The sequence below is a fragment of the Plectropomus leopardus genome, chromosome 3, assembly GCF_026936395.1.
Source record: "Plectropomus leopardus strain MGB_pleo_1.0 chromosome 3, ASM2693639v1, whole genome shotgun sequence".
Classification (NCBI taxonomy): Eukaryota; Metazoa; Chordata; class Actinopteri; order Perciformes; family Serranidae; genus Plectropomus; species Plectropomus leopardus.
The window spans coordinates 11,003,081-11,030,903 of NC_142178.1; the positions used below are offsets into that span (position 1 = coordinate 11,003,081).

Below are 27,823 nucleotides of genomic sequence, written 5' to 3' on the forward strand. Positions count from 1 at the left end.
GATTGAGCATTCATGGGACATGCTGACACTTGGTCTACAGTGGTGTTTGGATGGGTGGAGTGTGTCATTTGGCATCTACATGGATGCCAGGACCCACGTTTTGTGAGCAGAATATTACCTTCTAATGAGATGACCAAGGTGATTCACTGTCAGTTCTTTTTTTTTTTTTTTTGTGGTTTATCGGGGTATATCCTCCATCAAAAGTTTAAGATTTTCAAAACCAAATAATTATGCTGCAAAATGTCAGAAATGTTTCCAAAGGCAGAAACTGGTTTGTCTTTAAGACCTGTCAGATTGTTGTTAAGAGGAAAAACTCTACTTGCTGATCTCATGGAGGTTGATCAACTATGAAGCGCTAACTGTAAAAGTTCTTTGATCCTAGCAGGACCAGAACTGTGTGTCTAGGCTAATTAACAATCCACTGACATCCGAGCACCGAGGATACCAGCTGCTGGTGTGCTGGTGTGCAGGAGCTGGAGCTGCCTTCTATTCCTTTAAGCGCATAACCATGGTGATGATTTGTACTGTGTAATCGCAGAGTCTGAAGATTGTGATGACATTCAATCAAATCTGATACACCTTCCGTATTTTGTCTAACCACCCTCTGTCATTTTAAATAGACAGGCTGTTTCTCATTTGTGTTCGGCGTCTGTCATCAGTCCGGGCGTTTCTAAATTACAGCAACACTCAACATAACCATCACCGGTAATGAGAGCGTGGGCAGTACTTGTGCCTTTACTTGGAAGGTTGCCATGTTCAATTAACTCTCCTAAAGTCACCAGTGCACGAAACAAAGCTGATTTCCTCTCTGTCAAAAAAAAGAAGCAACTCTGACTCATGGCCCAGTCAGTCCTCCCCCCATGCCGTCTCTCTCCCTCCCTCGAAGTGTGTCCTCAAAACACTCCCCCGGCATCTCCAACCAAATAATCAAATTATTACGATATAGCAGCTTGCCAGGTCCCAGGTCTGCTCCCCTGCTTATCTCCCTCTCATTATGTCAGGCAAATGTGTGTTTGCTCAGTAAAATGCCAAAGTAGCAGTGACAGAGTGTGAGTGTGTGAGCACCTGCTTGCCAGGATTATCACCAAAGGACTCTTATCCTTAAAAACATCTTGCTTCTCACTTTTATGTCTTGTTAATTCATTTACTTAGTAGTTTTTCTCCTTGTGCTTCTTTATATGTGGTTACTTGACAGACAAAGGGAATACTGTGATTTCTGGTTTTGCGCCCTTCACTCATAATTTTTTGTTTTGGAATTCAGCAGGTCATGTATCTTTGGCTGCATGCCTAAAATATAATTGCTTTAACTGCAGGGGATGTTTCTGACAGACTGCAAATAAACCAAATAAATATGTAATATATCACACATCAGCAGCTATGACCTGAATGTCTAATAAACAGATGAGCACTGCATAGGAACTACCACGTAGAGGAAAAGCACTCAGTTGTCCAGCAAAGGATATGCGGAGTTTTGTTGCAACCTCACAAACAGATGTTCAGTGAAGAGACCGTTCTAAATGTATGCCAGTCCAGCGCCTTAGCTATGGAGTCAGCATGGGCTTTTATTATTATATCCACATTTACAGTTAGCGCAAAATGACATATAAATGTTAATGCTACCTTTCCATGCATGTTCTGACTGAAGTGTTTTTATTTTTGGTACCGTGATGGAATATTAAGTTTCCCATCAACAACTGGTGAAAACATTGATGGATCCTTAGTTTATTTGTTTATTTGTTTTGAAGGCTGGATCTTGATATTTTTAACATTGGATGGTTGCAGAATCACCTTAGAAACAAGCTAAAATTACAACAAGGGACATATATATCTATATATCTATATATCTATCTATCAATCTATCTATCTATCTATCTATCTATTGATCGTTGTATCTATCGACCTATCTATTGGTTTTGTGAACATTCACTTAAAGTATTATCACTTAAGGTATCACCGGTACACCTCCACATTATCAGTCTCCAAACTGTAAACAACAGTCAGAATAATCCAAACGTTTTAAGATTTTGAATCGTAATGTATGTGTTTTACAACTTAATATTCAAAGGTGAAAAGACATCTAGAATTTAAGTCTATGCACATCACTGTAAGTCAGCATCGTTTTCTCCCTCCTTGGAGCAGTCAGCTCTTCCCTTGAAATGAAAATGAGAGGGAAAAGGTTAACTTTCTTCAATTTAATATTTCGGCTCACTGAATACCTAAGACAGTCGCTTGTATGGGACTTTTATTCAAAATGTGTACTGCACACTAATGCATTCTTTAAAATAAGCAATAGCTACAATCTACAAAAAATGCAGCATTTCATTAACATCCCAGTGACTGCATAAAGGACGGAAAAGATGGATACTTGGAGAGAGCAGAGCATGACAAACCAAACTGCAAATCAGGCAAACTGCAGAAACAAAGGGATGAATTTAATGGAATGTCAGGCCAGTTGATTTAACTTAATTCATTTTCAGTGTGAGGTTAAAAGGCTCATCAGACAAATAATGTAGCGATAAGATTATTGTCCGTCATCTGGGGGACACCTAGTGGTCAGTTAATGTTAAACACTATTCAGAAGACCTCATGCTTCATTTGCACATACCGAATTGTCCAGCAACGCTTGTTGTGTCTTGAATATCACACTGACCCTGGAAATCAGGAGGAAAAATGTCAAAGACAAAAGAAAATGGGATGAACGGAGCTAGTGAGAAGAAAAGCAGTGCTGTAAGCAAAATAAGTCATAAATTCACAAATGTATTATGCCGCTAGTTACTGATTAGAGCATTTACTTTTTGAAAAATATTTAAATGTAGGCTTGATTTCCTTTCATGTGTATTATACAGAAGAATGGAACAAACTGTCTAACAGGAGGCTGTGAGAGAAATATTATTTTCTCTGAATGCTATGGAGCCATCAATGCTGCAGAAACGTGCTCCGGTAGATTAGTCATCTCCTCACTGTGGTACCTCATCCTCCTCAGGGTCTTTTATTAGCAGTTCTCTGGCTCTATCTTGTGGTCGTTCAGAGTCCGTACAGCTAATAGCGAAGAGCGGTACCTCCGTTGTGCCAGATCCTGATCCTCCGCCAAGTTGAGCTACACGTCAGTAGGGAACCTGTACTGGTGACTGGACGTGTGCAGCGCGCGTCAGGCGGTTCCCGGATGCACCAAACAGAAACATGGAACGGGTAGTGGTGGAAGTGCCGATCAACAACGGTGAGATACAATACCACCTCCACGTTTAACGCGCCTTTCAAACACTTGTATTAACATCTCCTAGGCGGTGTTTGGTTCGTTCGTGCGCAAAATGCTCCTCCTCCTCCTCTGACGCGTGGTTCAGCATTGAACGTGCAGTAGCCTCTGTAGGGCTATCACAGCTTAACGGGCCATTTGTCTCGTTTCAGGTTATATTTTCTTGTAGCTACCGGCTGCCGGCTGCTTGCACTTGTGCACAGTGTGGAGCACAGCAGTGGCAGAGCTGCTGTCATCTGTCAGACAGCAGTTCTGTAACTGACAAACTGCTGTCACCGTTTACCTCGGCACCAAAACACAGGCCATAGTTATTCCCCTTCATTACATTGAACTTTATATGATAGACCAGAGTCCAAGTGCTCAGAAAATAAAGTGCACTTAAGCATCTGGTTAGTTTTATGCATGGTAATAACATGTCATTACATGATCCGCTGAATTTTTCAAATTACTTTTTTTCCTTAACATAGATTAGTTTGATACCATTTGCTGTCATATGCCAGTAAGTAAAATGGTTTAGGTTCACTGATAACAGTTCCTTTCTTGGCAACAGTGGGTTCAGCACAAACATATGCCCAAGTTGGCCTTAGCTTCTCAAATGCAGAGAACTATAACAATAATAACAAAAATATTGTGATCATGTGGGATGTAATTTATTCGTTTCCCTTTTCAAGAAGGTCAGTATTTCTGAACCACACTTTCCATGTGAACTATGGTCTTTCCATTCATAATCTCATCTCACTGTTTGAAAATGTTTTCAGGCTGTATATGTCAGATGTGGGGTACTATAGTCACATGACTTGATGTGATTCAGACACAGTGGCATGCGAAGTCTCCAGCTCAAAAATCAAGGACTCGACCACCACAACATCCAAATTCATCTGTCACAACTAAACCCGAAGCCTATGTAAATGTCTCATTTTAGCTATCTTATTAGGTTTTTGGCATAGAAGGTTAGCTAGAAAACTAACTTTTAAACAGATCATTGAAATTTTCATATGGCTTGACTTATAGCAGGGACTTGACTTGCTTAATTCTCACCAACATAAGTGGGGCCTTGCTTGAGACTAGATGGTTAAGAACTATGATTTGTATGTTATTTGCACACATGTGACTTACTCCCACCTCTGATATCTATTCTATTTTATTGTGTTCTATTCCCAACTTAAGGTTTTTCCCTCGCTGGCCCCTCCACAACCCCACGAAAGCGTCAGGTGCGTTTTTCAGCGCGGCACGACATCATCCTTTTACGGGAGGTTATCGCCCAGAACCCCTTCGCCTCCAAAGAGCCAGGTTAGTCCTGTTTTTAAAGGACTAATCTGCCAGAAAAATAAATACTGTTTGGATTCAGAGAGCTGCAGCTCCTGCATGACTAATGGGGTCACGTTAAAAATAGTGTTTTCAGAAATACTGATTTATTGATACATATCAAAACAGTTTCAATACTAATTTTCTAACAATACACTACCGGTTTGCTTTCTTGCTGTCTATTATTGTTTAGCTTTTCTACAATTATTCTGCTGTTTTCTGCTTTTAACCGAAAAAGAATCGTCTTGTTATAGCCTTTGTTATATGTAATTTGTCTTAAAAATTAAACTTGTATTCTCTCAATGTCAATTTTTCCCTTTGGTATCAAAAATTGTATTTTCAAGGTATTGTATCGAAATTAAAGATTCAATTGGTCAAAATGTTTCTAGTGCGGCTACAAGAAGATTTAATCTAGGAAAAATGTCTAGCCAAAACATCAATAGCAATTTTACAATATACTATTACCTCAAACTGTAAAGGTGTTCTTTGTTTAGCTGCTGTTTTATAAAGACATCCAGCAAACATACAACATGACAGTCATCAGATAACAGGCAGAAAGACCAGTCAAAGAGAAAACATAACACTCTTGTGTGTTTATGAGCTACAAAATCAATATTTCCTCCATACTGTATATTCATGTGTGGAGTCATTAATCTTTATCAGGGCGGATCTGGGCCCGCGTGGGGGAGATCATCACTGCAGCCCTCCAAGATGAAAACTTTGAGGTGGATGCCAGGAGGTGCAGGGAGAGAACCATGCTGCTGCTGGACTACTACAAGAAGCAAGACTTTCCCAGTCTACGCAGGTTGGTTCACTCACTGGGAGCTAACTGCACAGTTGGATGTGTGGAGATTTACAGATGTGCTCGGCCCTACCAGAAAGAAACATACCATTTACTGTGTGTGTGCTTTTTGTGTACCCAGATTTGGAACTGAGAGGTTGTACGCCCAAAAGGAAGATTTGCTGCATGAGGTTTTGGAGCTGGAGGCTGAGAAGGGGCTCCTGGCCGGCGGGGAAAACACAAAGTACCAGGTGAGTGTCGTATTAGCAGAGAAGAGTTGGTAAACTTATGTGACACCACCAGTTCAATATATTTGTCAACAGAAGTGCAAGTGAGTGACAATCAGATCTTGGCCAAAAATTATAAAGTGTATGATTTATTAAAACTGGATTTAATAGTTGTTCTGTTTCCAAATACTGACACGAATATTAAAACCAAAAACCACTGTTTGGTCCAGTTTGTTGTTTCAAACCTTAAGCTTAAGCTTGTAACTCCATAAAGTAAAGTTCAAATGTGTCAGTTTTCATCCAGTTGTCGTAGATTGCATATATCTTGAAGTAATGATGGCAGTTTTACCAAAGTTTGATCTGTTTCATCTGAATTATAATTAAAGGCCAAAAGGAGAAAATTACTCCATCGTTTCACATGAAAACAAAAGCTTGTTTAGAGAATATTCCTCAAAAACAATAAAAGTGCAGCACTTTGCCTCTTCTTCCCTCTCTTATTAATCATTTCTTGACCCCTTATCTTTATTTTGTGACCTGGGAACCATTGTTAAAATATTTCTTGTCTTAGGTGAGATATGTTATACACAGTAGTGGAATGTAGCAAAGTATATTTACTCAAACACTGTACTTAACTATACATTATGAGGTAATTGTTGTGTTCTGTATTTCCATTGTAAGCAACTTTGTACTCGTACCCCACACTTTTACTCCACTACATTTGCCTCACAGCTTTAGTTACTTTTCATACACTTCCCGTCCATTGAAAATCATGTATGTTATGTTTTTGAGTGTTTGTGATAAACTGAAAGATGAAGTCTGTGAAGGGAGTATGTGGGAACTGCATCATTGTCAAATAGCAGGGCTGTTTTTCTCACACAAATAAAGGTTGACTTTTTGGAGATACGTGGCTCTCTCGGAACAGCCTTGCTACAAACATATGATGATCGTATAGAATATAATGCATTGCCATAGATCAACCTACTTAACGGTATGTAAAGAAGTTAAAATGAGCACAACCTTAAACATCTACAATAGTAAAATGGAACACGCACAGTAATGCAACAGTAATATTAATCCAAAACTATGGTATATAACTCTGACAGGGAACATTGAACAACTACTTTTGCTCTACTTTAAGTCAATTTTGCTGATAATTTTACTGATTAACTTTGTAAGGATTTAAATACAGGACTTCATTTGTCGTGAGAGTATTTTCACAGTACAGTGTCAGTACTTTTACTTAAGTAAAGCATGTAAGTGTTTCCTCCACCGTTGTTATATAATATCTGATTGTCTTGCTTTTTATCCATTTTTTGAATCTCAATTTCATACTCACTCCACACCTTGTTATTAGCCTCATGATGCTGATTATCTCATTAAAACCAGAGTCATTATACATTTTTCTGACTCTGTTGGCAACTATCTGTTGGAGCACTTCATTGGAACTGAGGCTATAGCCACAAAATTTACACATCCAAGTCATGATTCAGCAGGCCACTTCCCTTTTCTTCCTCTTGGTGGCATTCATTGACAAGTCAACTGCTCATACTGCACCACTAACACTACTCCTGCTGCTACAACTACTCGAGTATTGCTATTGCTACGACAACTTCTAATATTAACAGATGCTGCTGCCCCTCAGAATTTTTTTTTATTTTATTTTATTTTTTTTGCTCTTATTGTTGTAGAAGTGATATTTAATAATCCTGTAATCATTTTTTTAGGATGATGAACTGAGAAAGCGAGGCCTAGAAGAACTAACTCTGCCAGAGCAGGACAAACCCAACATCAGCATCACGCAAACACCTGCTGCAGGTAAAAACACAGTCAGTAAACCAGTCATGACAATACTCTGCCACTTGACAGTTAAAAGGAAATTTATTCATATTGCCTCCAAAGCCATTCATTCTCTCCATCATTACCACCTACTGAGAGGCGAATCGCATCTTGTTTAATCATGAAATATGACTCAGTAATGTGCATGTAGTGAAAGACATTGCCAAAAATTGTGAATTACCCTTACTGTGTTTCCTACTGTGAGGAAATAGAAGATTTGATTGCTTTTATCCATTGGCACCACTGGGTTTGGGTAATATGTCTTAAAATGTAGTTTGTAGCTTTGTTTTGCTTTTACAGAGAAGAATACAGAGAAGTGAGTGTTTCCTTCTCAAATACAGACTTTGGTGGTGCATAGCTTAAACCCCTCAACCCCAACCTTCAATTTCGAGTTGAATCGCCTGTGTGAGCAAGTATTTGCCCTCTTCAAGTGTCCTTCAGCCATGAATCCATGCCAGCCCCATGGATGTTGCTCTGATGTTGCACTATTCCTTTCAGAAGGGGGTTAATTTTTACATAATTACTGTCACAGCAGAAGCAGAGGAAGATCGCGAGGAAATGGCAGAGCTTTCAGCGGCGCCCACAGCAAAGCGGCCCTGTCAGTGCTGCTGCCAGACCTACTCGGAGATCCTCAGCTTCCTGGAGAAACGCTCAGAGGCGGAGCAGCGGCTACGAGAGGAGGAACTCGCCTTGCGCCGGGAAGAGCTGGAGATTCAAAGGAGTAAGATTTTCAGACAGTAGTGTAGTAAAACAGTGGTGTTGGCACCAAAAACGTTCATCCCAGCTACGCTGTTTTCCTTTTCTGTGGATATTTCTGACCTGTAAAGTGGATTTTCATTAATTTCATTCACAATTAAAAACAGAACGCAAAAATTACTTGACAGGATGCTTTTAATCTAGAATTTGTGACAGTTGTTTCAAATTAAGTCATGTTATTTTACTAAAATGAGCAATAAATGTCATATCTACTGATTAGACGGCATTCATTTTGAGGCCGAAACTGTTCGTGAAAATGCTCTAAAAATGTTTGAATTAATGTTAGCTTCATGATCATTCTAAAGTTATTCTTCATCTTAAAAATCTGGGCAGCAATTCAGAGGTCTGGAGCTAAGCTAAATTAAAGCTGGGATAAGCAGTTTTAGTTTTGGTGTCATTAAGTAAAAATCCCACAATAATATTTGAGCATATTGCAATTCAGGTGGTCTGAAAGAACACTAGACTTCACCTCGACTTGGTTGACTGTTTTCAGGCTTTGACCAATCACAGGTCAGAGCAGCTTTCAATCATATCAATCACCGCTTGTGAATTACAGTCAAAATTTCAAACTAGGCGGCGCTGATCAAATATAAATAGTCTGTTACTGCACTGCCTATTTCTTGCCTCAAATGTTTTTTTAGAAATATATTTCAGTGTACTGTTTAGCTGTAAAAATTTGGTTGGAAGCAGCCGAGCCAACATGAAGCATCTATAGCTGTTGTATTATTAAAAACAAATATGCTAAAAAAAAAAAAAAAAGTACCAACCATAACACTGTTAGAAATAGTGAAGTGAAAATATAAGAGACTTGACGTGCAGGTATAGATTTCAGTTAAAAATGATCAAGGTTTTCTTGAAACTGTTATTCTGTCGTCATACTGAATTACAGATTTCCTCTTCAATTCTTTGTTCTCAGGTAAGATCACTCTGGAGAGGGAACGTCTGGGAGCTGAGAGAAAAGAGAGGGAGCGGAGGTTTGAGCTGGAGAGCCAAGAGAGGCAGGTCATCTTAGACCTGCTAAAAGAAAAGGTGCTGAAAGGCTGAAAACTGCAACACCTGCATTCTAATGCCATCTTAAAAGAAAAAGAGTCAAAGCACGAAATATGGGAAAAACAAAGCTGAGCGCTTAAAAGAAGAAGGACACCAAGGAAACAGGAAGTGAAAAGATCAATGGTTGTAGGTTGTTACGTTGCAGGTTGCTGACTTGGTGAAGTATCCAAACAAGATAGAGGGAAGTGATGCAGGATTTGCAGTTGCCTCAACAGCCAAACAAATCTGTAATGTTGAGCGTATCAGGGTTTGGGCAGGCGGATCGTGTATGTGTGTCTGCTGGGCTAAGTACAGAGAAAGGAAAAAAAAAAAACATAAACCTGCAGACATTATTTAAAAGCTGCAATGTTTGCCTAAAACAGCTGCACAAAGCTGGTGCATATCAATACCAATAGACACTCCCTGTTTATTCCTCACGGCACAGTCTGCATGAGGATTTAAAAGCGCTGCAATTTCTGAAGTATCACCTGAGATAGGTGTGGTGCGGCGTCTTAGGTGTGGTGTAGCGTCTTAGGTGTGGTGCTGCATCTTATTGTAGCGATCACCTGAGCCAAAGCTGGCAGACAGGATCCCTGTGTTACACTAACAGCAGTGTGTTTTTATGAGTCCTGCTCACAGTGTAAGGGACACAATTCTTTTGTGGTGCCACGATGAAAGGAATTGTGGATAAACTAAGAAAAGTTGTAAATTTAATCAGTTTACATTAAAGTTGTATAGCTCAAGCTTTTGAAAAGCCTGTAGCATTTACCATATTAATGACTTAACACATGCTTAAGCCAGCTAGTTCTTATCCAATTTAGAGACATTTTCATTAAAACTGAAGTAAAACTATATTTTACTGACTGTGAATCCACTCTTCATTGACTGGTCGGCACCTTTGTATTGCAAACAATAAAAGCCATCACGTGGGCGTCCATATTCTATAGATTATATAGAAACGTTTTTTTTTTTTTTAAGCAGATGTCAGTGTCACATCTTAGATGTGCTGTAGTTCTTTTGCTTAAATGTTTGTCCTCAGTTAATTTGATATACCCCATATAATATAGATAACTGTCATTGGTTAAAGTTGTAATAGCAGCACTTTATTGGTGTGCTCCATTCATACTGGGAAGATGGAATTTCTGAGTTTCCAGTTGAAAATTTCAACTGGAATGCCCACTGATGTCAAATTTCCAACTCTGTCAGAGAAACCTCACGACTGGACCTTAAAATCCCATGTGACTGCTCTGCGCATCAACTGTTATGAATTCTATAGAAATATACAATTTATTGGCACTTCTGTGACTTGTGTCTCACTAAAAAAGTAACACAGTCCTGTCCAGCTTCAATCTGTGGACAGTGTTTGTACGTGCAAAACATGGTGTAATGTTTTGTTATCAACTGGTATTGATTACAATGGCTAACCTAACTTATATGTTGCAGTGATTTATTATGTAACACTGCTACTGTGACTTTCTGTATATTGTTCATTTAGAAAAAAATGCTATTTTTCTCAAAGTCCCCATAACATAGCCGTTGTATGAAATGAAAGCATGAAAAAAAGATCATTTATATTCTGCAAATAAAAAATGTAAGCTGTTTGTGTGGATTCATAATGATCATCACAATCAACAACTTACTACAGCTTGTGATCTCATGATCACGCATCTCATGAAGATGTTGTTTAGATTAGGCCATTTGTCTCAAGCTTTATGATGATTGATATATCTAAAATAACAATTTAAAAAATAATTATGAAACTGGATTTTTTTTCCTACTTTTTTTCCTGTTTATCTTCATATACTCATACTTAAATCTCTGTTAATCCCCTGATTAACACAGAGACACGAATGGGCAAAACAATTACAAAGAGACACAAAATGACCACCAAGAAACACAAAATAAATACAAAAAGCAGCTAAACAACTATAACATTTGTGTGTCTTGCTTCTATTTAGGAGAGGTGGTGGGTCCTTTTGCATGTCTGTGCACATTCTCTCATAATCCATTCATGATTTAACAGTTACTTAAGTAAACAATGTGTCAGTCTTTCTCCACTGTCAACACTAGAGTCCCTAAAAAATGGACTTTTCAGAATCTTCTGAAATGTGTCTTTTGTCCCAGGAAGTAGGCCTACATTGTTTCACATAAATACACTGAAATTAAAAGATTTACAACAATATTTATAGAAACAACAAAACCATTTTACATACTACATTTCACATCAGACATTACAAAAAGTGGATGCAGGACTAACAACAATAACATTGTTTTTTGAATTGTTAGTCCTGTTAGTTGAATTGTTCCTCAACCTATGCGCTCTTGCCTGTGAGGCTGTAAAAAACTTAAAAGATTACCTTACAAACTTCTCCAACTCACTCTAGTGCTGCCTGTTAGGATAATCGTAGGGCAAAACAAGTTGCCAGCACCCATTGCATTTTTTAGGTCGTTGCGCTTTAATTTGTGGTCATACAAATCTCACGCACTGATTGGTCCAAAAATAGATCTTACACGCCCTCTATTCTTTCCATCCAGTCTCTGATTGGCTCTCTTCGAAGTCACTCCCCCATTTTATCCACCCAATGAAAATGTGCTCGTGGCGTTTTTTTCCTTGCAGCGACCGCATTGCTACAAAGTTTACAGTAGCTACATTTGAATGCTAGCAGAGGAGTGTTGAAGTTGTTGCACTGTAGCAGCGCCAGAAAGAGTTTTTGCTACATTTCTCTTGGTCTTCATGCTAACATAAACCGGTGTGTGTGTTTTGTAGACGGCAAAAAGTTCGTAACTCGCATGGAAACAGAGCTCAGCTTTCCATCTGCTGTACCTGGTGTTTTTTTGTGCCGCTTGTCGATGTGAGGGTGGTTGTTGACTCGCTAACACGAGCACGAGCGTTGCATGTGGAGCATGTGCGCTTTGTTTTTTTGCTCTGTTTTTACGGTGTTGTGTTTTTAACAGCTTTAGCACGGTTTGTGTTTTATTACTTAAAGATGCGTCTGCATGGTGGAAGTGTAAACCACCCATAGTTTAGATTTTTAGTGTGGAAACTGTTCTTCAGGTAATAACGAAGGAGTTTTTTTTCACGTTTTTTTTTTTTTTTTGGGAAACGTAACCAAATAGCCTTCCACATTGATTCAAAAGCAACATGCCTATTAGGCGTTTTGGGGGTCACAGGTCACTGGTCTCTAACTCTCAAACTTCAAAGCTGTCGTATGGTTACAAGAAAATGAATGTTTCAAAGAGTGGCTACCGTGTTTTTTCTGCCAACTCCACCACCGCCTGCACTGAGCTGGCCAAGAAGATCACAGAGTAAGTGAGGATTGTTATTACAAAACCACCATCATTATGTTATTTCATGTCTGTAACGTTTAGGATTGACCTGTCTTTATTACCTGCCATGTCGCTGACTGAACACCTGTGTCAGGCTGCAGGTTACCTGAGGCGAGGTTGTGTATTCTTTTGAACTGAGTGTTTTTCAATGAAGCTGTACAAACACACACACGCAGACGCATGTGTGTATGCTAGTGGGTCGTCACGTTGTCAGCGAGATGATGGTGTGATGGCACAACACATCCTTCAAGAAACAAACTCTCAGAACTGCAAAAAAAGAATTCATGCAAATCATGCAATGTAGTCTACATGCTACCAGAAGTTTGATTGTATTTGTGATATTAATTTGATGCATAATGTGATGTTAATTCCACTACACAAGACTTTTGATGAGAACTCAAATTAAGTGGGAAAATGGGCTCCCATAGGCATAGATAACCTGGTAAAATCATGGAATTTCACAATCAAATTATCCTGTCCTGGAAAGTCACGGAATAGTAAAAATAATCTAAAATTTGGGAAAAAATCATGATTTTGTTAAGATAAGAAAGAACTTTATTAATCCCAAAGGAAATTCTTGTGCTAGATTGCTTCAAAAATACAGTGGGGAAAAAAAGATACAACAGAGCATCAAATAAGTGAAAATAATGTTTAAAAGTAAAAGTAATATTGCACCTGTGTTGTTGTTGTGGTTGTTGTGTGTAATGACAGCAGTCTTCCATGAATAATCTTCAAAGTAATGTAACATAACAGTACATTTATTTTCTGTAGTTGCTGACGTAACACAGCTCTAATGTGCGACTGTGTGATGTTTTGTTTACTGTCACGTGTGTCTCTTCATTTTCTCCCCAGGTGTCATCTCGAACTCCATGTATGCCAGCTAGCAGAAATTGTATTCGAATAGAGTTTGATTCTGATAAATGTTTGAAAAACATAGCATGAGTGGAGCATAGTTTTTTAAAAATTATTATTATGGGTCCCAGAAGAGTTTAGAATTTCTTTCCATAAAAATGTGTGGGAACCCTGACTGTAACAGATGGAATGGCAAACAGAGTACTTATACAATATACAATATACAATATACAATATACAATATACAATATACAATATACTTATTACAGTATTTCAGTTAAAATATCTTTTTCTGGAAATTTATTAAGCCTAAAGAAATGTTTTATTTTTTTCCCTTAAAAGTGTCATCAGAGATAACCAGTTACAGCACAAAAAACATAATGCTGAATAGTAAATATAAATGATTTGTCGTCCGGTATTGCAACTTATCTTGTTTTTTGTCTTCTGCGTGTTGAAGTGGGATATTCAAAGGACATGTCAGTGAGAATTATTCTGATGAAAGGAGCTGACTGTGCAGATACTGCTTTATCAAGCAGCATACTGATATGGTACGCTGGATGATGATTCATAGGGCATTTAAGTACTTATTGGTTTAGTAGAAAAACTAGTCAAACCAGGTAAGATTCATCTGCATGATATGGTAACACTGACCCAGATCTCTGCAAACACCAATATCCTCTCTTGTTGTTGACCTGCTGAAATCAGGGAGCAGCCATGTTTTTCCTGACCCTGCGGACTTGTCGGACAGCCAAGCAGGAGTTGCATTTCTCTCCCAGTGAAAAAGAGCTCAGCTTTCTCAGTTTTCACTGTTTGGCAACACTGCAGAACATTATTAGGGAGATTATGTTGCGGTTCTGGAGCCAAGTAGATTTTACTTGTGGAGCAAAGGTTAAATAAGAACACTAGTGTACAGAAAATGTTAATGAATACAGTACTGAATATTTTTGGGTGACTGGATGTGTATAAATACCCCCTGGAACTGACGTTGTCCTTATTTTTAAGACCATGTAATTCCTCACTGAATATGACTAATAGAAAGCAATTTATGAGGTAATTCTTTAATGTCCTACTTTCTTTGATCGTTCTTTTTGTTTGTCTTCTCAATTATACTGTAGTTATTAGAGATGAAGGCACTATATCAAATATTGGAATAAGGCTGAGGGATGTAAACAGGGCGAGGCTGCGGAGAGGCCTGTCCTGCCAAGCCGGATCCCTGCTGACTGTCCCGACAGAGCCTGCCTGTTTGATTTTAAAATTAACTGCATAATTATCCACCTAAAGGCACAGCTGTATTTATGATGTCTGGGCTTGTTCAGGGTTTGACTTCAGTATTGTTTTGCACTGAAATCAACTCAGTCCATCTTTGTGCCAAGTGCTTTCTGCGGATGTTTTGCCTCTTTGCTGGTGACAGACTTACAGACTAAGGCTGTCCCATTTACACTACTGAAGTTAAAAATGGTTGAGAAGTTGTGGCATGTAAAATTTGCAAGTCACAGATGGCAAAGTTATCTTACAGTTATTTAAATTTAAAAAAATTTTTTTTTTTTTTTTAAATTTTTTAGAATTCTTTTATTTATTTTTTGTTTATTAAATGTCCAACAAAGTTTCTTTTTGAAGCCCAAGGTAATGTCTTCAACTGCTTGTTTTGTCTAACCAACCATCCAGAACCCAGTTTACAGTGAATCAAAAGAGAAAAGCGTCAGGTCCTCGAACTGAATGTTCGGTGCTTTTGCTGGAAAAATGATCATTTATCGATTACCAGAATAGTTGTAAATTATTGTTTTGTCAATTGACTATTAATCATTTTAACTCTACAAATGACTTGAATATATTGTTGATTATATAAATTCTGCAACCCTGTTTTATTTTCTTTGAGTTGTTGCCCTTTTGTGGTTTAGTTGGTCCAATAGGCTGCTTGTCACAATAACAAAAACGAAACTCTCTTACACACTTTAACTTTAACACACTTCAATTAATGGAACATACAGTATAAAGGTATGTGTTTTTAACACTTTGTGGACTTTTTTTTTGTTGTTTTTTTTGTTTGTTTGTTTTTCCCTAGACGCTTGGGTGTGGAGTTGGGCAGGTCAGTGGTTTGTCAAGAGTCAAATAAAGGTAAGGCTGATAAATCCTTAGTGCTCTCATTTCCTCAGTCGACCTCTTAGATTAATAAGCATGCTTTAGTGTGGGCTCAATAGACTTTGCTCTTGAACCCACAATGATTGTGGTTTGTTGCTTTCAGAGACAAGAGTGGATGTGAAAGAGTCTGTTCGTGGACAAGACATCTTTATCATTCAGACCATTCCCAGGTGAGACACAAAGGTGCTCTTGATGCTTTAATGTTCTGTATTCACAGAGAATTGTACCACTATGTAATGTGTTGATCTCTCAGAGGACTTTCTTTTAACTCTGCAACTCTGCTGAGCTTTTTGGCCTTATTGTTTTGGTTTTACAGCAAATTAATGGTTTGGTCCACTCTCATCGGCCTCTGCAAAAATGCTCTGATACCATCTACCTAACTGGCACAAAATAACAGACTTACAAAGTTAAAAGCCAAAGGGTCAGTATTTTTCAACCTGGACCCTACTTTTCCATGTTTTTGTGTCTCAGTGACTAATGGGGACAACAATTTTTAGACTTGGTCCAGTATTGAGCAAGACTGCTTCAGCTGGTAGCAGTGAAGCAGGCTGCATTGTAATCTCTGCCTGCAATAGAGCATTGCCCGTTTACTTCCACTAAAAGTGGACAAAATAAAACTAGCAGACATCTTCTTTTATGTTTCCACTGTTCCAACAATCGCCAACTCTGGTTTGGTTGAAATGAACCATTTCTTCTCCCAGTTACATGTAAAAATACAATCGCTTTATACACACCTAAATAATGTTTTATTGAAGTGGAGCCTGGTGTGTTTTTGCGGGTCGTTTCTGGTTAGACAAAAAGAATCTTACTCTTTAACAATAAAGGTAGCTTTCCAGAATGTTGTCAGGCTTTAGTCTGAACATGTCGGTGGTAAAAACAAGCACTTTCAGTCAACATAAACTGATGGTGCTTAATCGCGGCCTGTTTCGCTGCTGTTGGCTGTAGCCCTCAGTACTGGACTATTTTCAAAAATTGTTGTTCCCATTTGTCACACAAAAACATGGGAAAAAGGGTCCAGATTGAAAAATAAAAAAGTTACCCTTTAATAACAAGGAACACTAAACATCTATCTGTCATACTTTTCTTGGGAGTTGGTGGAGACAAAAGCTGCTAAATTAAGAGTGAGTGTTGGACTCATATTGTGAGTTGGCCAGTAACATGTCTCCCAATGTGCATGTAGCTCTGTGTCTGTTTGTGTCTTAATATTAAGGTTGGCCAGGACAACTGTGTCTGTGTCTGCCACAGAGTAACCAAAAAACCCACCTTTGAGTGTAATTTATCTAATAACCACGCTGCATTTTTGTATGGCAATACTATTCCCTAATTGTATTTTTTATTACCAAAATCTGCATCTCCTCATAGTTTAACATGACAATAACATATGAGTCAAGATGTGACTAATGAATGTAAGAGGCTGCGCATTTTTGACAAAATTTTAGGCAGAGACGCCCATATGCAGTTTATGTATTATCCATAAAAAAACGAGCATCAGTAACGAGTTCATAGGGGATCTCAGAGAAAAGGGAAGAGGGCACTGATTAGATCGACTGCCAATCTGTCACCACCTGTCAGCTTGTGCTGCAGGGATAAACAGCAATAAAGTAGGGTTGGCCTCTGTGTCCTTAACTTCACACACACTATCACACGCAGCTCGCCGCCCGAGCCTCCGGCATACCGCAGCGCAATGCAAAGAAACATTATGTTAGCTTTTATAACTTCAGCTCTGCTTATATCATATTCACATAACTCATACAGACATTGACACACCTTGTTTTTCCTGACTCAGCATGAGAGGATGTTCGTGCCAATGCGTTCCTTCTTTTACGAGTAAAAAAAAACTTGTATATCCACAACTGACTGACTGACTGACTGTGTGAACATAGATGGCTAGTATTTGGCATAGTAACTCCATCAATTAAGGAATTAACAAAGCTGTCAGAAAATAAGACGTGAGTATTTCCACTTATCTCCCTTTACGCTCTCTCTGCCTCTGTTTAGTGAAGATACAAAATTACAAGTGCCATCCTCTTTAGTGTCAGTTAGCCATCCAAAGTGCATAATACATTTCTGGATTAAGAAAAACACTCTTGGGCATCAACCCCACATGTGCATGCTGTGGTTTTTAAGCATTTAGTATTTATTACATACTGTTATATACACAAGAGCCTGTGACAAAATAGTGTTTGCAAAATGCATGACATTACACTCAGTAGCTATATCAGTATACTGCATTTGTCATCACTGTACAGTCAACTGAAACAAGTCAAAACATTTCTTCTGTGTTTACTGTGACCCTGGTAAGCTTGTCTTTTTTATTTACATTCAAGACCACTAAAGCATTTGCCCTGGGTGTTCACATGCAAGGAAAGTTTAAAGCAAGTAAACAGGAAAGAAAACACTGTTCTGACATTTTATTTCCAGCAGTCTGAGTCCTCTGTTTGTCCTTGTTAATCAGTTATTTGCTATGAAGAAGACTAATGCTCTGAAAGATAGCCAGAGGTCATTGGGGGGGGTGTCACATTATGGGATCTCTAGTTTCAACAAGCAGTCAAGGCCAAAAATGGCTACATATATTATCCGGTTACACCAACAGGCCTTCATCTTTCTAAGTCAACAAAATGATAAACATTATGGCATCAAAAGCTCACATCAGTACAAGGTTTTGGTTTCAAGGCAGCAGGGGTATTGATTGTAAAATGTCCCATGAGGTAGTATTTTCTTACTTGGATGTTTTTTGTCTAGAAAATTATTTTATATTTCAGTCATGTTTACCACTGCAGTCAAATCTGTTTTTGTTTTGTTGCAATGAAATCTTTTATTGTAACTATTTGTCAATTTTGGCTCGGACTTATAGCAGGTAAGGTGAAGTCTTATAGCAGGATATGTGAAAACAATGGAGATAAAAACTGGTTAGTCATTGCCAGACAGTGTTTACTTGAAGTACAGCAGGTTTGTAGGTTGTTGACCTTATTGACAAATATTAAGCTGCTGACTCATCAATCCCCATCAGCTCATCAAGCATATTTTTCTGTGCTTATATTCTTATGGCAGACCTCAAGCTCATGTTAATTGTGTAACAGGATAGTGGTTTTTAGGTTGTGATATCTATTATAATCTCTTGGATTTGAATGTGTTGTTTTTCAGAGATGTCAACACGGCCATCATGGAGCTGCTGGTTATGGCCTACGCCCTGAAGACATCCTGTGCCAAGAACATCATCGGGGTCATTCCCTACTTTCCGTACAGCAAGCAGTGCAAGATGAGGAAGAGAGGATCCATTGTCTGCAAGCTGCTAGCATCCATGTTGGCTAAAGCTGGTATGGACTGTTTTCTTTGTCATAACTTTTTGCTCATTGATTATTTTTTAAATTTTATACCCATAAGTTGAATGCAAAGATTAACATTAGAAAAAATGGACTAATACAACACGTGTTGTGCACTGTTAGGGCAGGGTCACATGTTAATGACCGGAAAGCCTATTATTTGCTCGTGACGACTGATGGGATCAAGTTAGACCCGGTCTGTTCCATTTTTGGTCAGTTGCTGTCGTCATTCGGTTGCTGTCGTCAGTCGGCAGATCGAATCATATAGTTTTGGATATATAAAGATTTAGTGCAAGCTGTTGGCTGCTGTCCATGTGTGTTTTGGCACAAGAACACTCAAACATCTCGCGGGATTTGCAGGGTCGTCTTCCAACAGAACTCCAGCTGTTACTGTTTTTTTTCTGGTATATTTACTTTGATGTAAGTTTCATGCTACTTCCTGACTGTCACAGATGAAAAATTGTGTGGAAGTTGGTGGTAACAGTCTTTTTGTGCCATTTGTTCAGTCTCTGTAGGTTTCAGCTTGTTTTCAGGGTTGTCCCCAGCTTTAGCTGCACATAACACAGCCACCTAGAACGAGTACAAATGAGATAGTGTGCAAGTCCTTTTGCATATTTGATGCTCAGCAGAGGCCAGGGGATGTATTACATTGCACACCTCTTAACATATTACATGTTTTTGCATACTCACAATTTCCAACTTACATTGACAATGCCAGATGCATAATACATTTGTCTTACCAAAACTTTGCATTCAGTTTCGCAATCTGTTGTTATTGTTTATCAATCTGTTTGTGCAGGTTATCGATTCCATGGGCACAAATTTCCATGCAAATGCACATCTGACTTTGAGGAGCTCTGTAATTTTGTGCTCCAAACACTGCTGAAATTAGTTCTATAGCCATACTAACTTGTGTGTGTGTGTCTTTGGTGTTGCAGGGCTAACTCACATCATCACCATGGACCTCCACCAGAAAGAGATCCAGGGCTTCTTCAGCTTCCCTGTTGACAACCTGAGAGCTTCTCCCTTCCTCATCCAATACATCCAGGAGGAGGTGAGTCTGCATTACACTGACTGCAGGCACAGCATCACAGCAATAATGGTGTTGTGCTGTACAAAAAAAGTGTTTTAGAACTCATTCATTGTTAAAGATATGTATGCTTATGTAAGATAATGGGGTCAGTTCTATATTTAAGCATTGAAAAGACTTTCTCCTTCCTCAGATCCCAGACTACAGGAATGCCATAATTGTTGCAAAGTCCCCTTCAGCTGCCAAGAGGTAACGATAAAGCCTCGCTCTGAAAGTTCTCTTGTTGCATTTTCTGTTTAACACAAGTGTGTCATTTATACTAAAGTCATAGTGAAAAGTGTCCTTCTTTAGCATGAATTTCTCACTGTGCATTTGTATTTTTATATCACCACTTTGTAGGTATGTTCAAGCTTCCGTGCAAACTTCTCTCTGCTTTTTGCTTGCATGTTCATTTGTGTGTCAGTTTCTTTGACTCTTGTGTCCGTCTGTGTCAGAGCTCAGTCCTACGCTGAGAGGCTGCGGCTTGGGCTGGCAGTGATGCACGGGGAGGCCCATCATTCTGAGTCAGACATGGCTGATGGACGACAATCTCCCCCCTTGTCCCGCACCACCACAGGACACACCGGCCTGGAGCTGCCATGTAAGACACACAACACAAATGTTTCCCAGTTTCATCACATTCATCAGTCAGTCATTTATAGATGTTTGTTATGGCATTACTGAAAACAAATCAGTTTTATGACAGATTCTTTCATACTGGTTGTATTTAAAGTAGTTTTAAATGTTTGTTTTGACTCTTGGTAAACTTGTATATATTCCTCGAAGTCAGCTCCTCTTGGTCCGGTACCTCACCAAGACACCAAGAGTGTGCCTTGGATGTTTTGAATTTTTAGAATTAATGTGTAAACTCGGCCAAGGGAGCTTTAATCACTCATCATTTATTTTCACTAATAGTCCAATAATGAGTGCCAGGTCCGACTTGTTTTCCGGTCAATGATAGTTTCTCCCTGAAGAATATTAATGTTTATTTATGACACAGGTCATGCATACAAAGTGGCACCCATCCATACATTGTGCTGTATTGAGGTCGCTGTCCATTTATGCATACAGAAAGAGTGAAAAAGAGGATAAGTGTTTTTATTCTGTCAAGCAAGGCATGAAGACAGTCATAGAGTTGTATGCTGCTGCTGCATTATTAGCAGATATTTAATTGTCAATTGATTATTTAAATGATGGAGTTTTTTGACTGCAGTCAGGAAACTTCCCTTTGAAACAATCTGCATAATGCCAAAGCTTCTTGGCACCTATGAAACTGTCTCGGCCAAATAAAGAGAAACTGTATCTGCTGGCCAGTTCAGCTCTTTTGTTGGGTGATGTAGAGAGCTACATTTCCAAAAGGGGGATTTCAGTGCTTGAGTTTTGAGCCGTGTGATTATCAGACTGTGAGAAGCATGTATGCCAAGGTACATTTAACATCTGCTGCTCATGTGTCTGTAGCCACAGCGATCATAAGCCAAAGTTTAGTTCCCTAAATTGGTAAACATAAGGACTCACAGATGTCTTGGTAGGGCTGTCACATTAAAGGAATTCCCCCAGTGCTTATTAAGGGTGGCTCAATACTACAATATGGGGGATTATCATCATCATTTTCATCATCTTTTTTTTCCTTTTTCCTTTTTTCTTTTTGCAGTTCAGTACTTGATTTTAGTGATTTGTGAATAAACTTTATTCTTGGACCCGTATTAGATATATAGCTGCTTTTGAATTGATAAAGATGACAGATTAACTACTTGTTTATTGTTAAATGCACAACACAGAAGGGCAAAGAGGTGCAATAGGGTATTTCTGTTAATACTCTTTGGTTGTGTGTGGTTACAGTGATACAGAATATCTGCGGAAGTAAAAGAATCTGCATAAGGTGGGGTACTTGTTTCTGTTACGAAAAGGCTGAAAGACCAGGGGAGAGAGAATGGATCTGCTCTTTGTGTGGGTTTAGTGTTTATTTCTTCATCCTTGTTGTTCATCAACGTGACTGATGGTCTTTTATGGTAGGCTATTTGGTCAACCCCTCCTTCAACTGTGATTGGGCGGCTGGGTAAAAAGTAACAGTAACAGTGACATGTGGCTGCAGTGTTCTACCTAAAGTTGAACATTTTTCTACTTTCTGTGGCCAGAAAAAAAAAAGGCAAACATGCATTACTCGGCACCCAGGGCATCTATAAAACAACTGGCATCTGTGGCAGAGTGTAAATATGCGTTGCTTATCGTTCTTTTCGTTTATTTATGTATTTGTACTGCCCACCTCGATAACATCTGTTGTCACATGATTTAATATTTTTGGAGCTGGCCCTTTCAATTAGAGCGCTGTTGGACTAAATGTAACATGCAGTTATTTATTGCGCTCTGGGCACAGACAGACAGCAGAATGCTAGGCATAGTGAAAGTAAACTTTAACTTACATTGAGCTGGGTCTAAAAGTGTGCTTTCACTCACCTGTGCAGCAGCTCCTCATCTCAGATCTGATTGACTAATCAGTAATCCACTCCACAACTCAAACCTGACAAACCACTGCTGAGGAAAAAATTAACTTATTAAAGAGTTCTGCACTATGTTCAAAAACCCACAAAAACCTCTGAAAGGGGAAAACAGAATGATTCCATAAGAAAAAACATGAACATCTTGCCGTCCCCTGCTGTTGCTTTTTCAATAGTGCGATATTACAATATTGTGATTAACTCTACATCTCGGGATCTTTTTTTATGACATTGTCTTTGTTCTTTTAGGATCCAAATACCTCTGAGTAAGGCCCAGTAGCAGGGCTGCTCCTTTGCTCACAGCTTCAGTCTTCTGCCTAAAATGGCCAGCTTAAGACCTGAGTAATGCCCCTGCTGACCCTGCAGTAACACACACACAGTTTTCTCAGCATGTTTCAGGTCAGCCCTGCCCCAGGCGATGTTGTAGCCAGCTGTGAAATACTGCAGGCAGTGACTGACATTTCCCCCTTTTTCTTCCTCAGCCAGATTTATTTCCCTCCTCATCTCATCTTGTCCCGTTTGCTCTCTTTTCAGCTGAATTTACCATCCTCCTCTTCATCCTCCCCCCTCAACTTTGAAATGTGTTTTATGTCAGTTTCTCTTCTCCAGCAGGGGCTGAATCACACTCATCACAGCCTTCTCTCTGCCTGCACACATGCATTGATTATGAAAAATGTCAATTCATGGTAAAGAAAGGCTTATTACCGCTAAGCACAGCTGCTGGGATTTTACGCCTTCCTCTGAAAAACAGTGGAGGAGTTTGTGTTCTCGGAAGTCACTGATGTGCTATATAGTGTTTTTTCTGTTTGTGGTATGTCTTTTTGTGCATTAACATTTTCTCTTCCATCCTATCTTTTGCAAACGCAGGCAGCAGATATCAAGCTCCATTCCCTGGGATAGAGCTCCCAAGTATGATCATGACGCTTGAATGCATTTGTGCTTCCTGTTGATGCTTCTCTGCATGGAATGACTATATGAGTTACTGAAGGCTTCCATTAATTCACGATTTTAAGTCACAGTGATAGAATTATATAATTAGTGTTAATTGTATCTTTGGGGGAAAGAAAAATGTTAACAGTAACATAAACTCTCATAAACACTTGTGTGCTAAAGTTTTGGTCGCAATGATGCACCTGGTGACCTACTCAGCATGTATGCTGCCTCTCATCTAGTGTCATCTGGGATAGGCTGCATCCCCACAACCTAAAAATTAGCGGGTATAGATAATGAATGGATGGATCAAAAATTGAGTCATTTAGAATAATTACTATTCTGACTCTGTTGTAATGGAAATGGTTACAGCACGTCATGCGAACTCATTCATTATATTTTTAAATTGCTGTTCATTAAACCAGCAGTGCAGCAAAAGAGGAGCTTCTCTCACACCACATAGGCTCTAAAAACTGTATATAATTGTGTTGGCATTTTACTGCAGTTCAAGCTCAGATCTATGCATGTCTCAGCCCAGTGCCGCAAAACTGTCAGCCCATTTTATTTTTGGCCTCTGCCTTGAATATTGATGTCATCCTTATTGATGCAAGTTATTTCACAAGCTGACCCTAGCATACTGCTGAGGTTTGAAAGGAATTTAGGTCAAACATTTCATTTATTCAGCCAGCACTTCTGTCTTTTCAGCAACATATCTGTTTAAACAACAGAAAGAGCAGGGCTCAGATTATCTTTTTTTTTTCTTTCAATTGAACTCATCATGTGAGTTTATATCTGGGTCATGGAGGACTTTTTGCACAAAATTCAAATGAATGAGGAAATGAAACGTGTAACATGTCTGTCCCAGGTTTTGAGCCGGCACACAAGAATGTGGGCAGAGGAGACTTGGCACTTGAAGCTAACCTGCTGCCTGCTAAAATACTTAACATTGTTCAAAAGCTGCAGCGTCCCAAAATATTTAGGCACACTTGGATCATAGATTTTAAAAAACAACAACAAAAAAAAAACCAACGTTTTTTTTTAACTTGCAGTGATAATTGTTGGAAGCCCTCAGTTTCACATCCACTCAGTCGAAATGAATTTCGTTCCTGTGAAATGAAGAATTATTACAGGAGTGGTAAACTGTGACATGAAAGATATGACTTGTGTTATCTTAGTTGTCACAGATGTGTAATCCTTAGCGTGCTAAATATATATATATAACAAAAGAAAAGAGCTTTAAGACTCAGAGACATGAAATAGCATCACATTTAATGATTCATGCTAATTAACCCTCCTACTAGATTAGTTTATGAACTTGGCACACTATTGATTATGAACTAGAGATTTGTAGTTCATTATTTGCTTAACATGAATATAATCATGCCAAGTGACACAGTAATACCCATGCCTAACATTCATTCTGTTTTTATTTATTTGTTGTTTGTTTAAATTCTGCTTGTGTTTTCCGTTTTTTGCATCTTGATAAGTTTTGAGTTGTGTGCTCCGAGTTTTTCTTTTGTTTGGAAAAAAACTCAAAATCATTGTATTTGGATTCTCATTCCTTTGCTGCCTTTTTTTTTAACGCAGAATTCTGTAGCTGTTCAGAAAGTTGTAAATTTGAGTTTTGCACAGAGGCCTTGCTGGATGGATTTGGGAACTGACCTCTGCAAGTGCCTTGCTGTTGTTTGGAAGAAGGTTTATGGCGTTGTCGGGGACTTAACAAGTCAGAAGTGGTGGGTTTTAGACCTGGATCGATTATTATTTGAAATCCCTGTAATCCGTTCATACATTTGAAATTACTGTCTGAGTTGAGATAATAAGATTTTGGGGGCTCTAGATTAGCCCCAGGATAAGTTATTATATTCTCAACATCTATATTGTGATCTGTTAAAAATAGCAATTTATTAGATTGCAAATAATGATCCATCCTGGTCTGTGGTTCCTAAAAGAGGCTCTGCTCTATATACCCACACTTGTCCATCTACCACTATACCGAAAGCAGCCACATGCAATTGCACCACGGAAACCCATCCTAAGTCTTGGTTTGAATTTAGCACAAGCGTGTCCCACAATGCGTTCTCAAAAGTCTTCAGTGGCCTGCTGGTGTTTAAGTGGTGCTGTGGCAGCTGGAGGCTTGCTGGGGCAGAGCTATCTTGCATGATGTTTGCAGGTTTTTAACCAAATCCCTTCTCACCGAATCTCTCCTAACCTAACCTCACCTCAAGAATCTGTTCGTGATTGGGGTCACAGGACAGACCTGACTTCTTTTCCTCAAAGTAACATTCCTTCAACTGTGTCTTTCAGTAATGATGGCGAAGGAGAAGCCACCGATCACTGTTGTTGGAGACGTAGGAGGCAGAATCGCCATCATTGTTGTAAGACCTCAAACTTTTATGTGAAAACAACACAAAACATCTGTGTTGGAATGATGCAGCGTGAGGAATGGTTTTAATTTTGGGGGTGATATTATGTCATACTATAAGAGGTTTTTACATATTAATCATTAAATAAACTGTTAATATGCAAATTTATGTGAAAGATTATTTTCCATGTGGCATTTTTTAGTAATTATGCGGGTCTTTTGGGGTTCAGTCAGTTCATTGCAGATGATTCTCATTAACTAGAGATTACCACAGAATATTACAGCAAGGCTAAGTAATGTGTTTTGGTGCTTTTTCTACTTTTTCTCAGAGATGTCAGATTTTCAGTGTTATTTACACTGACATGGACATCTTTTTCTGTTGCTGTACCTGTGTGATGCCTAACTCTGTGGTCACTTTCTCAGGATGACATCATAGATGATGTGGACGACTATGTCGCAGCAGCAGAAATCCTGAAGGAGAGGGGAGCCTACAAGATCTACATCATGGCTACACATGGCCTGCTGTCTGCAGATGCACCGAGGCTAATAGAGGAGTCTGCAATTGATGAGGTAAAATCACTGTGTGGGTTTTATCATTGAACTTAAAGGTGTGTGGAAAATGTATGAAAATGTATGTGAAAATTAGGACAATGTTGACTTATGACTACACAAAGTAAACAGATCTACTGATTTTTTTTTTAATTTGATCTGCAGAATCTTCCATGTAATCATATCCCATCAGTTCAGTGCATGTATCCATACTGTAGATCAGCATTTTGGCTCTCTCTGGAAAACATGAAAAACATAATTAATCACTTATGTAATTAACTTTCACTTCAGTTCCAGTTTTGTGATGTACCCATTCCTAATTTTCCATGCTCCATTTGTAAGACTTTTTATGCTGTTCTTCATGGTTATCTATTGTCTTGATTAATGTCTCAGGGAGATATGAGGCCAGAAAAAAAATTACATCCCTCATCACCGAAACCTGATGACAGATAGATTTGAACTTAAACAGTGAGATATCATGTTTATTTTTGCAATAACCTTTGTCAGTGTGTGTTTTGCCTTGAATTCAGCCTGCGTGCGAGCATGAGGACTGGCTTTGATTATTTGGGAATCCTATTTCATGAGAGTGAGGTTGACATGAAAGAAATAATCACTCGGATGTAGTTTGGGGTTTGTTAAAATGCAGAGTTATGTGAGAATATAATTTCCATGTGGCATTTGTCATGCATTGAATATTTCCAGGGTACATAGCACCTCAAGCAGTCCAACTAACCAAATGCTCATTTCAGATTTGCGGGGTTCCACGGTTATGAAATTAGAAAAACAGGCCTGTAAAAGGTTTTTCATTTTTATTTTTTTCTGTTTCTTGTATTCATTTTAAATGCAATGCCTGTGCTAAGACATAACACACTGGAGTATAACACACCCTATAATCACTATATAGCCCTAAAAGTTTTGAAAAATCACTGGTAAAAATGTGTGTGTACCATGGATTTATTAAAATGCAAAAAGTCAAGTTCAGAAGAAGCCCCATAGATTGTCTGGTCAGTTTTTTGCTTGATAAGAAGTTACAGTGCTACCTGAGAACCCACTAAGGCTGTTGTATTGCACCTCCAGGTGGTGGTGACCAACACTGTACCTCATGAGGTGCAGAAGCTGCAGTGTCCAAAAATCAAAACCGTTGATGTCAGTATGATCCTGGCTGAGGCCATCCGGCGCATCCACAACGGAGAGTCCATGGCCTATCTATTCCGCAACATCGCCGTGGATGACTGAGGCAACACACACTTTACATATACATTCCTGCACTCACACATACCAGTGACCAAGACTCAAGATTGTTGCAGTTTTTTTTTTTTTTTTGAATTTTTGTTTGTTTTTGTTTTGCCGATAAACACATTGACAGAAGTAGTTTGTATTCACCGTATGTGACATATGAAGCTCTGCTTTATTCCTCTGATATGTTACATAGACTGAACAAACAACACACACTGTTTCACTTCACTAATATATACTTCCTACCATCTGAAAACAAACAAACACCACATACTGTATCATATGCAGCCTCTCAGTATCCTGCAAAAATTCGGCAAATAAAACAGTTTTTGTGTGAGTTACGTTCTGTCTATG

At 38.8% G+C, this 27,823-nt stretch overlaps 2 protein-coding genes across 4 annotated transcripts; both read left to right on the forward strand.

The window, feature by feature from the left end:
* The first annotated feature begins 2,979 nt into the window (after window positions 1-2,979).
* Window positions 2,980-10,788, forward strand: LOC121941691 (uncharacterized). 2 transcript variants are annotated; one of them, XM_088075583.1, is made up of 7 exons: window positions 2,980-3,217; window positions 4,421-4,543; window positions 5,222-5,363; window positions 5,482-5,590; window positions 7,291-7,381; window positions 7,938-8,123; window positions 9,075-10,788. In XM_088075583.1, exons 1-7 carry the CDS (start codon window positions 3,181-3,183, stop codon window positions 9,200-9,202), a joined length of 816 nt encoding a protein of 271 aa, XP_087931709.1. In that variant the 5' UTR covers window positions 2,980-3,180; the 3' UTR covers window positions 9,203-10,788. The 2 variants fall into 2 exon arrangements, with proteins under 2 accessions (XP_087931709.1, XP_042340455.2); XM_042484521.2 differs by having other exon boundaries at window positions 2,985-3,217; window positions 7,935-8,123.
* Window positions 10,789-11,800: 1,012 nt separating this feature from the next.
* On the forward strand, window positions 11,801-27,810 carry LOC121942066 (phosphoribosyl pyrophosphate synthase-associated protein 1-like). 2 transcript variants are annotated; one of them, XM_042485155.2, is made up of 11 exons: window positions 11,801-12,493; window positions 15,429-15,481; window positions 15,609-15,675; window positions 18,650-18,822; window positions 19,767-19,882; window positions 20,052-20,107; window positions 20,353-20,498; window positions 23,260-23,301; window positions 25,627-25,697; window positions 26,108-26,254; window positions 27,311-27,810. In XM_042485155.2, exons 1-11 carry the CDS (start codon window positions 12,330-12,332, stop codon window positions 27,467-27,469), a joined length of 1,194 nt encoding a protein of 397 aa, XP_042341089.1. In that variant the 5' UTR covers window positions 11,801-12,329; the 3' UTR covers window positions 27,470-27,810. The 2 variants fall into 2 exon arrangements, with proteins under 2 accessions (XP_042341089.1, XP_042341090.1); XM_042485156.2 differs by lacking the exon at window positions 23,260-23,301 and having other exon boundaries at window positions 11,803-12,493.
* Window positions 27,811-27,823: the final 13 nt, after the last annotated feature.

Excerpts from the sequence above, each read along its gene's own strand:
- LOC121941691 (XM_042484521.2), top strand. The coding sequence starts at position 3,181 with ATGGAACGGGTAGTGGTGGAAGTGCCGATCAACAACG. Across the intron at positions 3,218-4,420 it reads GGAAGTGCCGATCAACAACG|GTTTTTCCCTCGCTGGCCCC; the intron begins GTGAGATACAAT and ends TCCCAACTTAAG. Across the intron at positions 4,544-5,221 it reads CTTCGCCTCCAAAGAGCCAG|GGCGGATCTGGGCCCGCGTG; the intron begins GTTAGTCCTGTT and ends AATCTTTATCAG.
- LOC121942066 (XM_042485155.2), top strand. The coding sequence starts at position 12,330 with ATGCCTATTAGGCGTTTTGGGGGTCACAGGTCACTGGTCTCTAACTCT. Across the intron at positions 15,676-18,649 it reads ATCATTCAGACCATTCCCAG|AGATGTCAACACGGCCATCA; the intron begins GTGAGACACAAA and ends GTTGTTTTTCAG. Across the intron at positions 20,108-20,352 it reads TCCCCTTCAGCTGCCAAGAG|AGCTCAGTCCTACGCTGAGA; the intron begins GTAACGATAAAG and ends CGTCTGTGTCAG.